Here is a 16,562-nt window from a genome sequence, read left to right as displayed (position 1 = left end):
GAGCCTGCTTGGGATTCTCTCTCTCCCTCTCCACTGCTCATGCTTGCACATGTACTCTCTCTCTCTCAAAAATAAATAAATAAAAATTTTAAACTTTTTTTTTTTTTTTTTTAAAGAAAACATAGAAGGAAATACAAGGAGGGGCACCCGGGTGGCTCAGTCAGCTAAGCACCTAACTTTGGCTCAGGTCATGATCTCCCAGTTCATGAGTTCGAGCCCTGCATGAGGATCTCTGCTGTCAGCATACTGCCTGCTTCAGATGCTCTGTCCCCTTCTCTCTCTGCCCCTCTCTAGCTTGTCCTCTCTCTCTCTCAAAATAAATAAACTTAAAAAAAAAAAAAAGCAAAGAAAATACAAGGATAAAGGCAGAAGGCTTCAGGTGTATTCTTACCATCACCATATCATTTTACTTTCTCACTATGAATCTAGTTTCTCTGTCCAACTATCCATCCTTCCTTTTGTCCATCCATCTGTCCATCCATCATCTAAAAAGAAAGTTAGGCTAAAGGGTTGTTATTTTAACAACTCTGAGGCCTTCTATGAAGATTATATGATTTTATATGGTCTTAGCCAATGAGAACTGTGATCGTCATCATTATTTCCAGAGCACGCACTTACTTAACAGGTAGTGAATGTTGAATAAATGTCTATTAACTGGACAAATTTGTCCAGTTCCAAGTAAGGCTATCAGAAACATACTTCCCACTAACACCACAGTAAAGATTCCTCTTTGATCTCTGGTGGGTAGCAACATGGAAAGAATAAGATAAGCCTTGCTAGCTGGAAAGTAGAGCATTCGGAAACTTTAAATTTTTCTCAGTACAGGGCTAATAAAGAATCAGAGTACTACAGTAAATAAAGTATGATCTCTTGGGCCAGAAAATTTAGGTTCAAATTCAGGTCACTAGCTGAGCGTCCTTGGGTAAATCTCTTAATCTCATGACAATTTCCCTATCCATAAAACAAGGACGATAACAACAAATGTGTCACAGAATAAAGCAAGGCCTCTAGAGTGAGTAAATCCCTTAACCTCTCTGGTGACAATTTCCCTACCTGGTAAAGAAGATTTAAAGAGGTTGATAAAGTCTGAGAGCTGTAAGGTTTAAATAAGGGTAGGTATATAAAAGTATTGTTCAAACAAAAGCTATCATCAAATGTATACAGTTTGCATAAGCATTAGTAGCTAGGGTAAATGCGAAGATTACGGCTATAAGGAACATATAAGGGGGATGCTAAGGGTACTAAAAGTCAGGTTCTACACCAGCTCATGCCGGTAGCTGGAGGTGCAATCCCAACGTCTCCTGAAAAGAAGTAGTTTCTATTCTCAAGGGAACACTGACAGAGGTTCAGGTAGAAGGCAAATATTTTTAGAGGCATAGAAGGGATATGCATTTATTCATAAAAGATTTATTAAATGTCTACCATGTTGCCCAGTACTAGCAATGACAGGAAGTACCTATACTATTTTGTGTGTTTTCAAAAAGATGAAAATACAGGAGAGGTCAATATTTCTTACCCAGGCTGAATTGTAGAGCTAGCTCTATATTCACAGAAGAACATTAACTATTCAACTCCAGTTAGTTGGAACTTGTAACTATTAATAGTATGCAGAGATTTAATCTATAAGAATAGGTACATTTACCTACTGTACAGGTTTCACAAGGATTTTTTTTTTTTTTTTTTTTTTTTTTTTTTTTTATGAAACATACTCACCCAAGGCAGGGTATCCAAGGTAAAACCGATCGGCTCCCAACCATCCAAGAAAAAGAGATAGTGCCACTGCCACTTTGTATGAATAGCCATTTCTGTACAAAATTAGAACCTGAGTGTTATATACATGTATTCTCAACATGTAGACATTTCAGGAAGTAAAACTATTAATTAATACTTATTTGTTAATTTGTTCATCCATTCCTTCATTTACTTAATGCCTTTTGGGTGGTTACTGCATGCCAGGCATTATGCTGGGCTATTGGGATATATTAATAAACAAAAGAAACAAAGATCCTTTCCCCTAAAGAGCTTTCAATCTACAGGCAGCAAGCAGTAAAAATAAATGTATTTTAAAAGTAAACCATATATTATGTTAGAAAGTCATAAATGCTATGGAAAAAAGAAGTGGAGCAGGGCATTTAGGGAATTCAGAATGCCAGGGATACAGACAAGGGTGATATAAGATATAAACAGGGTAATAAGAGTAGGCGTCATTGAGAAGGGGGCATATGCACAAAGACCTGAGGGAAGTCAGTGAGTTAGTGAGCCACACCACATCTGGAAGGGAAGAGAGCCCCAGGCAAAAGTAACCACTGTGGCAAGGACAGCATACCTGACATGTCTGAAGACTATAAAGGAGGCCAGTATAGTAGGAGTAGAATTAGAGAACAGAAGAGTAGGAGCTGAGGTCAGAGGGATAACAAGGGGCAAAAACGGCAAATCATGTATGGCCCAGAATACCATTGTAAAGACTTTGGTTTTTACTTTGAAAGATATGGGAAGCTACTGTAGCATGTTAAGTAAACATGTGGTATGATCTGATTTTGATTTTACAATAATTACTCTAGCTGCTGTGCTGAAAACTGACTGTAGGGGAGTACTTGTGAGTTACTGTCACAATAACATTGTATAACAAACCACCCTAAATCTCTGTGGCTTACAACAAGGAATTGTTCTCATACTTGTAGACTGCAGCTGGCTGTGGTTCAGCTGATGTAGAGTGGGTTCAGCCAGGAGATGTTGCTTCAGGCTAAAGTTTGGCTCAGTTTAAATCCAGGCTAGTTCAAATCAGTTCAAATTAGTTCCTCTTAAGTTTTTCTAGGGCCCAGGCTGAAGGTATAGCATTTACCTGGGGCAAGTTCTCTTCAGAGCATGTCACCAAGGTTCAAGACGAAAGCGAAAACTCACAAGCCCATTTAAGCCTCTGCTTGTTTCATACTGGCTAGCATTACACAGGCCAAATACAATCACAGGGTCAAGCCCCAAATCAATAGAGTGGAAAGTATACATTGCCCAGTTAATAGTGATTGAGAGGGATGAATTTGCTGAACAAATTCCAACTACCACAGGGACAAAGGGCTCTGAAGGCTCTTGCTGTAATCCAGATCAAAATTAATAGTGGCTTGACCTGGAGTAATAGCAAAAGAAACACTGAGAAGTGATCAGATTTTGGATATATTCTGAAGTACAATATCCGGATTTCCTGATGTATTCAACTTGGGTTATGAAAGAAGAAAGGAGTAAGAATAAAGCTAAAGATTTTGTCCTAAGTAACTAGAGGGATAAAACAAGCATTAACTGAGTTGAGTAAGGCTGAGGGTAGGCTACACCTTGGAAGGATGTTCAGGATTTCATTGTTGGGCATGTGAGTTTGAGATGTTTCTCAGACATCCAAGTTGAGTTGTCCAAAAGACAGTCAGATTTACAAGTCTAGAGTTTGAGAGAGAAGTCTGAGCTGGAGATATAAATTAGGGAGTTACAAGCATATACCAAGTATTTAAAACCAGGATATTGCCAGTAAGAAAAGATAGACAAAAAAAAAAAAAAAAAAAGATTCACAGAATGGGCCCTGATATACTCCAATATTAAGAGACCAAGAAGAGAAAAAGCTGGAAAGGAGACTGAGAAAGAGCTAACATTGAGGAAGAAGTTAAACTAGAAGAGTGTGATATCTTGGAAGTCAAGCAAAGAGTACTGTGTATTAAGGAGAACAGAGTGATAATTGTGCCAAATGTGACTGATGGATCACACAAGTAACAGCTGAGAATTTACCACCAAATTTAGTCAAGAGAAGTTCAGCAAGGACAATTTTGGTGATGTGACCTCAGCAAGGACAATTTTGGTGATGTGGTAGAGGAAAAAGACCAAACAAAGCAGGCTTAAGAAAGCCTGGAACGAAAAAAATTGAAGTACAGGAGTATTAGACAACTCTTTGAAGGAGATTTGCTGCAAAAAAGAAATAAACAGAGAAGTAGCTGGAGTTATCACTTTAATATCAAATCTGATTATGTCCATCTCCTGCTTACAATCCTATATTTTTTGCATTTCACTCACAATTAGGACATTTTGGGGAAGATGGGGGATGAGAGATGGCCCAAAGATCCTGTTCTTATAAGGATGTCAGATTTTATGCTGAGGGCAGTGGTTGTCCTATCTACATTGGAATGGGGCACCAGACCAGAAGTAGAGAAATAAATTAGTCGGCTTTTAAGAAACTCAAGCCATAACCTAGTAGGCAGTAGCACTAGAAGAGTAATGTAAACAAAATTGGGAAACACTAAGAAGGCAGAAGCAACCGTGTTAAATGTGGGAAATGAGGGAAAAGGAGAAGTCAAGAATGACTCCAAAGTTTCAGCTTAAGAAACTGAGTAGAACATGGGTCATACACTAAGACAAAGGAGGAAATGATCTGAAGGAAAAGATGATAGATTCAGTTTGGGACTTTAATACACATAAAGATGGTGACAGAAGCCAAAGAGGGGAATGAATGACAAAGAGAATAGGACCAAGGATATAATCTTGGGGATATCAAGATTTACAGAAAAAAGAAGAGGAATCAAAGGGAATAGAAGAGTGCTTTATACAAAAGTCAAGGAAAGAAAATATTTTAAGAGAAGGGAATGCCAAATGCTGTAGAAAGATTAAGATATGGATTATAAAGATCTATTTGATATAGCAGCAAATTTCAGCATGGCCAAAAGCTTAGACAGAAAAACTGTCTTTACATTAGACAGAAAAACTCATAAAAGGGAAGTATTATAGGAACATACCTTTCAAAAAGCTTGGCTGGAAAGGGGAATGAAATTGGAAACACAATGATCTATATATTAAACCATCCTAAAGAATAATCTGAAAATGGGTGGTGTAGCAGACATTGTCTAATTGTTCACTGAAACACTGCTCTTATGCTCACAGATGTATAGCTAAGCTATATATTCTAGCCCACCTTGAACTTAAGTGCAGTCATAACTGAGTTTTGCCCAGTGTAATGAGGACACAAGTGATGTGTGCCATTTCTAGATCTGGCTCATAAAATTCTCCTATACGGGGTTGCTTTTCCTCTTTCCCCCTTGCTGGCTGAATGGAAAGGACTGTGAGGACTAGAGGAAGCAAAGCCACAAGATGAAAGGAGCAAGGCTCCGGCATGGCTGCATAGAACAACAATCACTCCCCTTACCTCATCCAGACCTCCAAGCCAACACCATTTGGACCATGATGTAAATGGGAAATAACTTTTATTGCGTTAAGCCACTGAAATTCTAAAGACATCTGTTACAGCAGTTAGCCTGCTCCAGCTAAAATAGTTGGCCAGTATAAATAGGCGTGTGGCTTGGTAATCAATCAGACATAGTTGCTAGACTTTAGTTGCTGGAGAATACATTACAGAACGACTGTATCTGCAATATTAAGATAGGAGTTTTAATCAACTATCAATATTATATACAGGAGTAACAGGAGTAGAAGGAAAATATGTAAACTGGAAAAGGAACACTCAATGAGTAAGAATTTGTCAGTGAGCATTCAGTAGCTGACCAGGAGCTGGATCTTTGGTAGGCATGTACTGAATATCCTGATATAGAAAAATGACTTATGAGTTGATCTTAATTTTGTGACTTATCATTAAAATTACCCATCAATTTAACTCCCCTTGTTCTGATTCAATGCTCATTAAGTGAATTCTATTTTGGAACTGTAGATTTTACTATAGGAGGGGAATAAGTTGGCCAGTATACTTGCGAGTATCTGGTTTCCTTGATAATTACATTTCTTCTTATCACTGACATCACTGTTTTGTAAGCATGATTAGTATAGCTCAGTTGCACTGAGCCTAATCTACCCAGAGACACTGAAAAGAAATCAGAATTAATTTGGAAATTGATTAACAGACCATTGTGGTGTTACCATAACAGGTAATATAAACTTCCACGTCCAACCTGAGTGGTTAACTGTTCTCAATAGATGATTTTCTTAGTTGTTATACTATAATCTATGATATCTTGGACCAACGCTTAATAAATTGTCACTTGGATTTTTTATGGTAGAAATATCAATCTATAAATTCAAAACTTAGCTAAACCATATCTAAATACTTGTGAAGTAAATCCTTTTAGCAATTTTTACTTTATTAATGAGCAATCTTTAAACCCAAAAAAGTTTAAGTGATTCACTTAGGATTACACGGCAAGATAGAATCTAAAGCCCCTCATTAACTCAGTGAAGTAGGGTCAAAAATAAGACTCTACTATAATTTCTAGGAATTCTAATAGAACTGGTAGAAATAGCCAAACAGTAAGAAAGAAAGAAAAGAAAGAAAGAAAAGGAAAGAAAGAAACAACAGTGGTTATTCCTTGATACAACTGCAAATAGGTGCCATCAAATAAAACAATGTACAGTTCAAAGGTAAAAATATAGTGCCACCAATTAAATAAAAATGGGTGAAACTAAACCATGTTTTTAGTACAAAGCAGAAATAGAAGAATACAATGTTAGCTTTACCAAAGCAAAAATAAAAGGCAAACTTAAAAGTCCTTTAAACAAAGAACACTCTTGGGGCGCCTGGGTGGCTCAGTCGGTTAAGCATCCAACTTTAGCTCAGGTCATGATTTCATGACTCATGCAGTCAAGCCCCACATCAGGCTCTGTGCTGACAGCTCAGAGCCTGAAGTCTGCTTTGGATTCTGTGTCTCTCTCCTTCTCTGCACTCCCCACCCCCCACCAGCCACTTGTGCTGTCTCTCTCTCTCTCTCTCAAAAATAAAAACATTTAAAGAAATTTTTAAAAACAAATAAAGAACACTCTTAACAAAATAAAAGCCATTTGTCTTAATGTCCCAAACTTTTGAATGCTGTTTAACCATTCCTCATCCATACCTATTACCAAGAATGAAACAAAATTTCAAAATGCCCTTGAAATGCAAATGATTGATAATTAACATTCTTTTACCATTACAGGTACACGATCCCTTATTTGCACTCTAGAAACCCCCCAAATTTTAAAAACAGAATTTTTCATAACTCATTTAGTGGCATAAACTGACCGAAATAACATGGCATGAGGCTATTCACAGTCTTTATTTATTCCACATAGTGAACTACTATGCTTTACTTGGTGGTCAATTGTATTTACATTACAAAATACACTTAAAATAGAGGTTTTCTGACATAGACATAAAAGTTATATTAGTGTTGGATTTTCCCCACAAATTGCTCTTTATCTCTTTACACCATGCAGCCAAGATACAACACAGGCAAGTAATCTGAACATTTAGCTTCAGTAATGGACTTACACGTTTCGGCAAGATATAGGCTTGAGAAAACCAACTTCGTTCCCGGTAAAATGTGTTTCATTGCCACTGAAATCCTTACAAGTTATGTTGGGTGCTGGAAAACAAGGAACTAAAAGGCAGAAAAAAAAGCAAGAAACCACTGTGTTTTTCTCTGCAGGAAAGGTATGTAATTATGCTTAAGACTAGCAAAAAAACACAAGAAAATATAAAATTATAACAAACCACATCCCAATATAATATCTGACATGAGACTTTAGATAGGAATACCTAAATGTATATATACATGTACAAGATAAAGGATAATATGATACAGTGGTCTTAACACAAACATGTAAGAATTGTCACATCGGGTTAGATGCATGACCCATCTACTCTAATCTCTCACCTCTGACAAAGGTGACAAGAATTGCACAGTATTATTGCCCTTTACTTTATCTGTAGGGTAAAGAATACTTCTCAAATTTTTGTTAGTAACTCATTGGGTAATTCATTAAATTTAATATGATCTGATTTTGTATTTCCAGTTTATATCAACTCTTGCAGAAGACAGTTTTCATAAACTAAGATTATTTTCATTTATTCTAGATTATTTATTCTATTTTTAAAATTAATTTGTTTATTAAGTAATCTCTATGCCCAATGTGGGGCTTGAACTCATAACCCCAAGATCAAGAGTTGCATGCTCTGAGGCTCAGTTGGCTAAGTGTCTGACTCTTTATTTATTTTTTTAATTTTTGAAAGAGAGAGAGACAGAGTGCAAGCAGGGGAGAGACAGAGAGAGAGGAAGACAATAGAATCTGAAGCAGGGTCCAGGATCTGAGCTGTCAACACAGAGCCAGATTCAGGGCTTAAACCCACAAAAAATGAGGTCATGACCTGAGCTGAAGTTGGATGCTTAACTGACTGAGCCCCCAGGCTCTTGACTCTTGTCTGACTCTTGATTTCAGCTCAGGTCATGATCCCAGGGTCATGGGATCAAGCCCCGGGTCAAGCTCTGCACTGAGCATGGAGCCTGCTTGAGATTCCCTCTGTCTCTCTCTGTCTCTCTCTCTCTCTGCCCCTCTCCCCTGCTTATGTGGTCTCTCTCTCTCTAAAAAATAAAAGAGTTGCATGCTCTATGGAGTGAGCCAGGTAGGTGCCCCCCTGGGTTATTTTAAATGTATTTGTTTCTCTATTCCCTCCAGGAATTGATGTAATATACCACTTCAGCATTTAACATTTTGATCTTTACTTCTACCCCAGATGACATAATAAGAGGAAGTAATACTTACAGAGCTTACTATGTGCTAGGCAGACACTGTCCTGAAACCTTTATAGCCTCATTGTGTAAAGAACAAGAACTTTGGGATGTGAATGACCTATCTGTGCATTGCCTCTTTCAGAACCTTGGGTTCCTGGTAGATAAAAATAGCACCAAGATCATCTATGTCATAGGACTATTGTGGGGACTAAATATGATATAAAGGACCTAGTACAAAGCACAGCATAGTGTAGTTATTTGCTAAATGTTAGTGCCTTTTCCACCTTCACCATTCCTGATTAAAAGGTACTAAGGTTTTTAGGCTAGTTTCAGTAATTGCTTATCTCTATGTTTAGGATCAATAATTACACTTTTTGTTTTTGTTTTTTCAGAAAATGAAAATCGAATCTTGTACAATAGTCTAAAAGAGACCCTAGAGTTTTATCATGAGAGGAAAATGGTATTCATTTTCTGTCTACATTATAATTATCTTATGATTTCCAACAAATCATTGTCCTTTTTTAGGCCAGAGTAGTACACTGAGAAAATGACGTTAGAAAAAAATGTATAATGACTTTGCACACTTTTGTTGGGCTATGAAAGTTCAAACTATGTCACCCATAAACTTAATTTATTTAATGTATTCAAATTTCCAAAACAAGGTCTTACATTAAAAGCCACAGATTCAGTATAACTGAGAACCATTTAAACAAGCAAAAAAAGTAATAAAATGAAGGGAAGAGTTGAGAGTGAAGAAATAATATACAGCTGACTCTTGAAAAACACTGATTTGAACTGCACAGGTATACTTATATGTGGATTTTTTTTTTCAATAAATATAGTACTGTAAAATATATTTTCCTTATGATACTCTTTTTTTATTAAAATGTAGTTTAATGTTTATTTATTTTTAAGAGAGAGATAGAACACAAGCAGAGGAGGGGCAGATAGAAAGGGAGACATAGAATCTGAAGCAGGCTCCAGTCTCCAAGCTGTCACCATGGAGCTGATATGGGGCTTGAACTCATGAACTGCAAGATCATGACCTCAGCCAAAGTTGGATACTTAACTGACTGAGCCACCCAGGCACCCCTCCTTATAATATTTTTAATAACAGTCTTTTCTCTAGCTTACTTTATGTAAGAATACAGTATAGAATAATATAATATACAAAGTGTGTATTAATCTACTGTTATTGATAAATCTTCCAGTCAACAGTAGGCTATTAGTAGTTAAGTTTTGGAGGAATCAAAAGTCACAGATTTTTTATTGCACAGGGGTCAGCTCCCCTAACCCTTGCATGGTTCAAGGGTCAACTTTACTAGGAAACAAGAAAGAGAAGACATTGTAATTGGGCCACAAATTTGGGTCAGAGCTTCTTGGCAGTTAAGACAAAAAGCTTTATAGAGCTCTTGTGATATAATTGAAAGAAAGCATTCCAATTCACCTCTGAGCAACCGTGGGAACTTGGTTTGTTTGGTTCATGATCCAAGAGAAACACAGAGAAAGTCCTCAATAAGAACTTTTACAAAACAGGGGTGCCTGGATGGCTCAGTTGGTTGAGCATCTGACTCTCAATTTCAGCTCAGATCATGATCTCATGGTTCATGAGTTTGAGCCCGCTTTGGGCTGACAGTGCAGAGCCTGCCTCGGATCCTCTGTTTCCCTCTCTCTCTGCCCCTCCTCTGTTTGCTCTCTCTCTCTCTCTCAAGATAAATAAATAAATTTTTTTTTAAAAAAAGAACTTCTTTTACAAAACATAGAGGCTTTCCACACAGCCATTTCTTGACTTCAGATATAAGCAAGGACTTCTAATTTACAGAGATGGGGCAAAAGTTAACAGACAATTTATACATAGCTGTTTGGATATATGCCTTGATACTGGGATAAAATGTATTGACTTTAGTGAATAAATTATTATCAATACCCTTAGGTGGTATCTCTTGAAAATCTGTCATATTAGGTCATGTGTAGAGCTATATCTCAAAATTGAGATTAGCAGAGGCACCTGGATGGCTCAGTCGGTTAAGTGTCAACCCTTGACTTTGGCTCAGGTCATGATCTCATGATTCATGGGTTCAAGCCCTGTGTCGGGCTCTGTGCTGCCAGCTTAGAGCCTGGAGCCTGCTTCAGATTCTGTGTCTCCCTCTCTCTCTGCCTCTCTCCTGCTCCTGCTCTGTCTCTCTCAAAAATAAATAGGCTTTAAAAAAATTGAGATGAGCAAATGTCTGAAATGCTAATATATATTCTACATTACTGACTGAAAGGAGATCATTATACTCTGTTTCAATGACCAAGAGCAATTTTGCTCCCCAGCGGACATTTGCCAATGTCTGAAGACACTTTTGGTTGTCACCTCTGGGGAGCTGCTACTGGCACCTAGGGCGTAGAGGCCAAGGATGCTCCTAAACATCCTACAATGCATAAAACATGCTCCTCACAACAAAGAATTACCTAATCTGAAACATCAATAATCCCAAGGTTGAGAAACCCTGCTTTAGACCAATGGGTCTTCAAAAAATTTTGCTCACACACTCCCTTAAGTAGCTTTCTACAACTAGGTATATTCCCTTACACATTTTTAAGTTGATACCTAAAGTTTTTCATCATGGACTTAAATGGTTGGAAAAAATATAATTTCCGGCAGATTATAAACACTGCCATTAAAATTTAAATGTTATAGCACTTTTACAATGGAATCTAAATACCACAGCATTTTTTTTCCTTTTTTTAAAATATAGTTTGTTGTCAAATTGGCTTACTTACAACACCCAGTGACTCATCCCAACAAGTGCCCTCCTCAATGCCCATCACCAATTTTCCCCTCCCCCAGCCACCCTCAGTTTGTTCTCTGTATTTAAGAGTCACTTGTAAATACCACAGCAATTGAATAGCCATCCATCCTACAAAGAATAGATATGAAAGAGCTCCTCTTTAAAATTCAGAGATTTTACATCAATTTTAGGAAAAGTAAACATATAATATTTGAGGTTCTGGAATTCAATTCCTTTAAAGATACCTGTTATGGGCTGAATTATGTCCCCCGCAAAAAGATATGTGTAAGTGCTAACCCTTAGTACCTCAGAGTGTGACCTTATTTGGAAATAGGGTCTCTGCAGATTTAACCAAATTAAAATAAGGTCATTAGGGTGGGTCCTAATCTAAGAAGACTGCTGTCCTTATAAATAGGGGAAATTACATGCATACATACACACAGGGAGAAGATGATATGAAGACATACAGGGAGAATGCTACATGAAGACAGAAGCAGAGACCAGACCTATGCAGTTACAAGTCAGGGAAAGCCAACGACTGCCAGCCACCACAGCAGGTCAGAAGAGGGAAGGAAACTTGCCACCCAGAGTTTGAGAAGCCGCCCTGCTGACACCTTGATTTCAGATTTCTAGCCTCCAGAACCAAGACAGTAAATGTCTGTTGTTTTAGGCCATCTAGTCTGTAACACTCTGTTATAACAGCCCTAGGAAACTAATTCAACAATTATAACCTGTTTACCTCTTGGATCGCTCTGTCTACCTCCAGGAGTACATGTACAAGAGTTTTGGCATCAGACATATAAATCAAAGAGATGTCTGGTTTAAAAAGTTACTTTTTTGCTTTGAAGAGGACTGTTCTACCTTCACAAAGAAGTGATCTGCAAGGAATCGATAAACACAAGTTTTTCCTCAAAATGTGCCTTTAAATTTTTTTAAATCCTCAAAGTAGTAAGTTCTGGATTGGCTGTGCCATAAACAGAATTCTACTGATAAATTTTGTATAATTTTCCTCTAAATGTATTACCTTGCCCTTACTTGCTCAGTTTGAAGCTGTCACTTTCTTGTCTTACATACAGCCTTGTGAGATTTTCCTGCAGACTCTCTAAAGTCAGGTCTTAAAGAGATAGTTGCAATGCAAAACACTGTAATTATGATTCCAGTTGGGGTTATTGTCCAAGACACCTTCCCTAATGCACTGTTTTTAGCAATGACAATATCCTGTACATTTTAAAAGATCAAACATTTATAGGTGAGTTGTAAAAATGCCTCATAAAAATATTAAATAGTAAGAAATCATACTTTTCCATTTTCAGTTAGATACTATTTTTTGAACTTCCGTATTCTGACAATTTTAGTTTTCAATGGTATTTTATCATTTCTACTATAAGAAAGGATTTGTGTTTCACATGAGACATATATAAGAAAGAATGCCCAATGGTCCAGGTTCAGAACCTTAGGAAAGCTAACAACAGTGGAAAGAGGAAATCACACTGCTACAGTGCTTCTAGAAATTTGAGAGAAGTATGTGAATTATTTCAAGGGATGAAAATTATGTACTTTAGTGAGAAAGGATAAGCTGTTGCTCCAAATATATAGAGAGTACATGAGAAAATAATAAATAAGAGAAACATCAATACTGACTTAATCAGAAGTCTTTGAATTGACAGAGAAATCTGGGTTTAACTACAAATTCTGTCACTTAACTAGGTTGCTCCTTTGAGCAAGTTACAAAACCTCACTAAATCTTGTGAAATGTGGATAATACTCTTATAATGCTCAAGCATATGGTGTGTAAAGCATGGTACTTGGTTAGAGGAATTGTTCAACAAGTATCAGGTTCCCCACTCTAGCAAATTAGAGAACTTCAATATTGAGAAAACTAAGAGAATGAATCTGACACGAGAAAGGAATATAACACTGTAAGTGGCTATATCACTAATGGAATTTTTTGTGTAATGAAATTAATAAATCAAAAGAAGCCTACCACCCTAGAGTTTGTTTTCACATACTTTATGATAATTTCTTTAGACCCTTATTTTTTTTAAGTAATCTCTATACCCAACATGGGGCTCAAACTCATGACTCCAAGATCCAGAGTTGCATGCTCTACTGACTGAGCCAGCTAGGTGCCTTACTGACCCTTATTTTAAAAAATCCTATAAGTAGGCATAACTTTTTTTTCTTTCACAAACATGAAAACTGAGATTCTAAAAATTTAAATAGTTGAGGCACCTGAGTGGCTTAGTCAGTTGAGTCTCCAACTCTTCATTTTGGCTCAGGTCATGATCCCAGGGTCATGGGATCCAGCCCTGTGTCAGGCTCCATCCTGAGCATGGAGCCTGCTTAAGATTCTTTCTCTCTCCCTCTGCCCCTCTCCCTCACTCACACTCCTCTCTCTCTCAAAAATAAACAAAGTGGCTGTACCATTAAAAAAAAAAAAGTTAAATGAGTTGACAAAAGTCTTGTAAGTAGGTAAGACTCTTTAAGTCCTAGGCTAACACTCATTACTTTTTTTTTCCCCCAGTTTTAAAATTTATTATCTATTTTCATTAAGGTATTATTGGCATACAACGTTATATTAGTTCCAGTTGTATAACATAAGGATTTGATATTTGTATATATTGTAAAATTATCACTACAATAAGTTAGTTAACATCCATCACTGTACATAGTTACAGAATTTTTTCTTGTGTTGAGAACTTTTAAGATCTACTCTCTTAGAACAAACTGGGTTTATGAGAGGGGAAGTGAGTGGGGTGATGGGGGAAATAGGTGAAGGGGATTAAGAGTATACTTATGAGGAGCACTGAGTAATGTGTAGAATTGCTGATTCACCAGCAATTTTTGTATGCCTGAAACTGATACAACACTGTATATTAGCTATACTGGAATTATAATAAAAATAATTTTAAAAATACCTACTGTCTTAACAACTATCAAATATACAGTACAGTGCTATTAACTATAGTCACTGTGTTATGCATTACATCCCATGACTTTTTTTTTTTTAAGAAATATTTTAAAAAATTATTTTTATTTTAGGCGCGCCTGGGTGGCTCAGTTGGTTAAGCGTCCGACTTTGGCTCAGGTCATGATCTCACGGTTTGTGAGTTCGAGCCCTGCATCAGGCTCTGTGCTGACAGCTCAGAGCCTGGAGCCTGCTTCGGATTCTGTGTCTCCTCCTCTCTCTGCCCCTCCCCAACTTGTGCTCTGTCTCCCTATGTCTCTCAAAAACTAAAGAAATGTAAAGAAAATTTTTTTTAATTTTTATTTTATATATATATATATATATATATATATATATATATATATATATAAAACTTATTGTCGAATTGGTTTCCATACAGCATCCAGTGCTCATCCTAACAGGTGCCCTCCTCAATGCCCATCACCCACTTTCCCCTTTCCCCCACCCCCCGTCAACCCTCAGTTTGTTCTCAGTATTTAAGAGTCTCTTATGGTTTGCCTCCTTCTCTCTCTGTAACATTTCCCCCCCCTCCCCTCCCCCCTGGTCTTTTGTTAAGTTTCTCATGATCCACATATGAGTGAAAACATATGGTATCTGCTTTTTCTGCCTGACTTACTTCATTTAGCATAACACTCTCCAGTTCCATCCAAGTTGCTACAAATGGCCAGATTCCATTCTTTCTCATTGCCAAGTAGTATTCCATTGTATATATAAACCCCATCTTCTTTATCCATTCATCACTTGATAGACTTTTAGGCCCTTTCCATGATGGCTATTGTTGAAAGTGCTGCTATAAACATTGGGGTACAAGTGCCCCTATGCATCAGCACTCTTGTATCCCTTGGGTAAATTCCTAGCAGTGCTATTAATGGGTCATACAGTAGATCTATTTTTAATTTGGGGGGGAACCTCCACACTGTTTTCCAGAGTGGCTGGATCATTACTTCTTTTTATTTATTATTCTTATTTTTAATGTTTATTTATTTTTGAGAGACAGACAGACAAGCAGGGAGGGACAGAGAGAGAGGGAGACACAGAATCCAAAGGAGGCTCCAGGCTCTGAGCTGTCAGCACAGAGCCCGATGCAGGCTCAAACCCACGAACCATGAGATCATGACCTGAGCCAAAGTCGGACGCCCAACCAATTGAGCCACCCAGGTGCCCCTGCATCATTACTTCTTAATCAATACTCTTTCCAGGGGCACCTGGGTGGCTCAGTCAGTTAAGCATCCAACTTTGGCTCAGGTCATGAACTCGCGGTTCGTGAGTTTGAGCCCCACGTTGGGCTCTGTGCTGACAGCTCAGAGCCTGGAGCCTCTTTTGGATTCTGTGTCTCCCTCTCTCTGTTCCTCCCCTGCTCACACTCTGTCTCTTCTCTCTCAAAAACAAAGATTAAAAAAAAATTTAGTTTTAAATACTCTTTCCATTACACCATAATTCCTGGCTTACATTGATTTCAGAAACAAGCAAAAATAAATCAAGGTGATGAGACTAAGGAAACCAGTTAACAATAAATGTTAACTGGTAGACAAAATTAAGCAACATGCTACAAACCTGAAAGATACTTGATTCATAGCTTTTCTGTAACAAGTTTCATTCTGGCCAATGTCTACGATTTAGATGGCATCAATATAAACCAGTAGGTACACAGTATTTATCAATTGTTAAAAGTAGCACTGCTTTTTAAATGGAAAAAAATTATCAGAAATAAACAATGAAGTTTCATAACAGTCAAAAGGACTGACCTAGGGAGTAGGTGGTTTGGGATCCTACTCTGGTTAACATCATGCCTCTGGACTATAATCTTGATCTGCCAGATTTAAGGATCAAAACCTGATCTAAGGATCCTGTACTGAAAAAGAAAATGCTATAAAGGCATTACTTAGGGTCATTTGATAAAATTAGAATACAGATGATAAAGTATATGTATTAACATTAAATTTACTGAAATTTACAACTGGAATATCTCTATTCTTAGGAAAAACGCGCAAACATAGTTAGGGGCAAAATACATACAAATGCAGAGAGACAGAGACTGAGCACACATGAACACAAAATGAGAAAGCAAGAAGAATAATGTGTTAACAACTGGTGAGTATGGGCAAAGGACGTATGGGTGTTCTTTGTACTACTCTTCTTGCAACTTTGCTGTAAGCTTGAAATTATCTCCAAATAAGAAGTCGAACAATAACATACTCTTTGCATAACTAATTTATGGTGAAGTTAGGGTTAATAGTTATCCATTAGGGCAGAATAGGAACTGTAAGAGAGCACGAGGGGGCTTTTGGTATGTGGATAATG

At 37.4% G+C, this 16,562-nt stretch overlaps 1 protein-coding gene across 6 annotated transcripts in view; it reads right to left on the bottom strand.

Moving 5' to 3' along the window:
• The window catches only part of TM2D1 (TM2 domain containing 1), a 93,933-nt gene that overhangs the window by 69,859 nt on the left and 7,512 nt on the right, over positions 1-16,562 (bottom strand). For all 6 annotated transcript variants that reach the window (XR_009258082.1, XM_058717195.1, XM_058717194.1 and 3 more), the window contains 2 exons: positions 7,280-7,388; positions 1,714-1,805 (listed from right to left, as the gene is read on the bottom strand). Coding sequence is in view for 5 of the 6 variants with exons in the window: in XM_058717195.1 (XP_058573178.1) it covers positions 1,714-1,805; positions 7,280-7,388 (201 nt within the window). In the remaining variant the exon portion in view is untranslated. The remainder of the gene's footprint in view (positions 1-1,713; positions 1,806-7,279; positions 7,389-16,562) is intronic.

This window comes from Neofelis nebulosa, chromosome 2, assembly GCF_028018385.1.
Source record: "Neofelis nebulosa isolate mNeoNeb1 chromosome 2, mNeoNeb1.pri, whole genome shotgun sequence".
NCBI classification, from domain to species: Eukaryota; Metazoa; Chordata; class Mammalia; order Carnivora; family Felidae; genus Neofelis; species Neofelis nebulosa.
The sequence above is the reverse complement of the archived record's forward strand: the minus strand, read 5'-3'. Positions and strand labels throughout refer to the sequence as shown.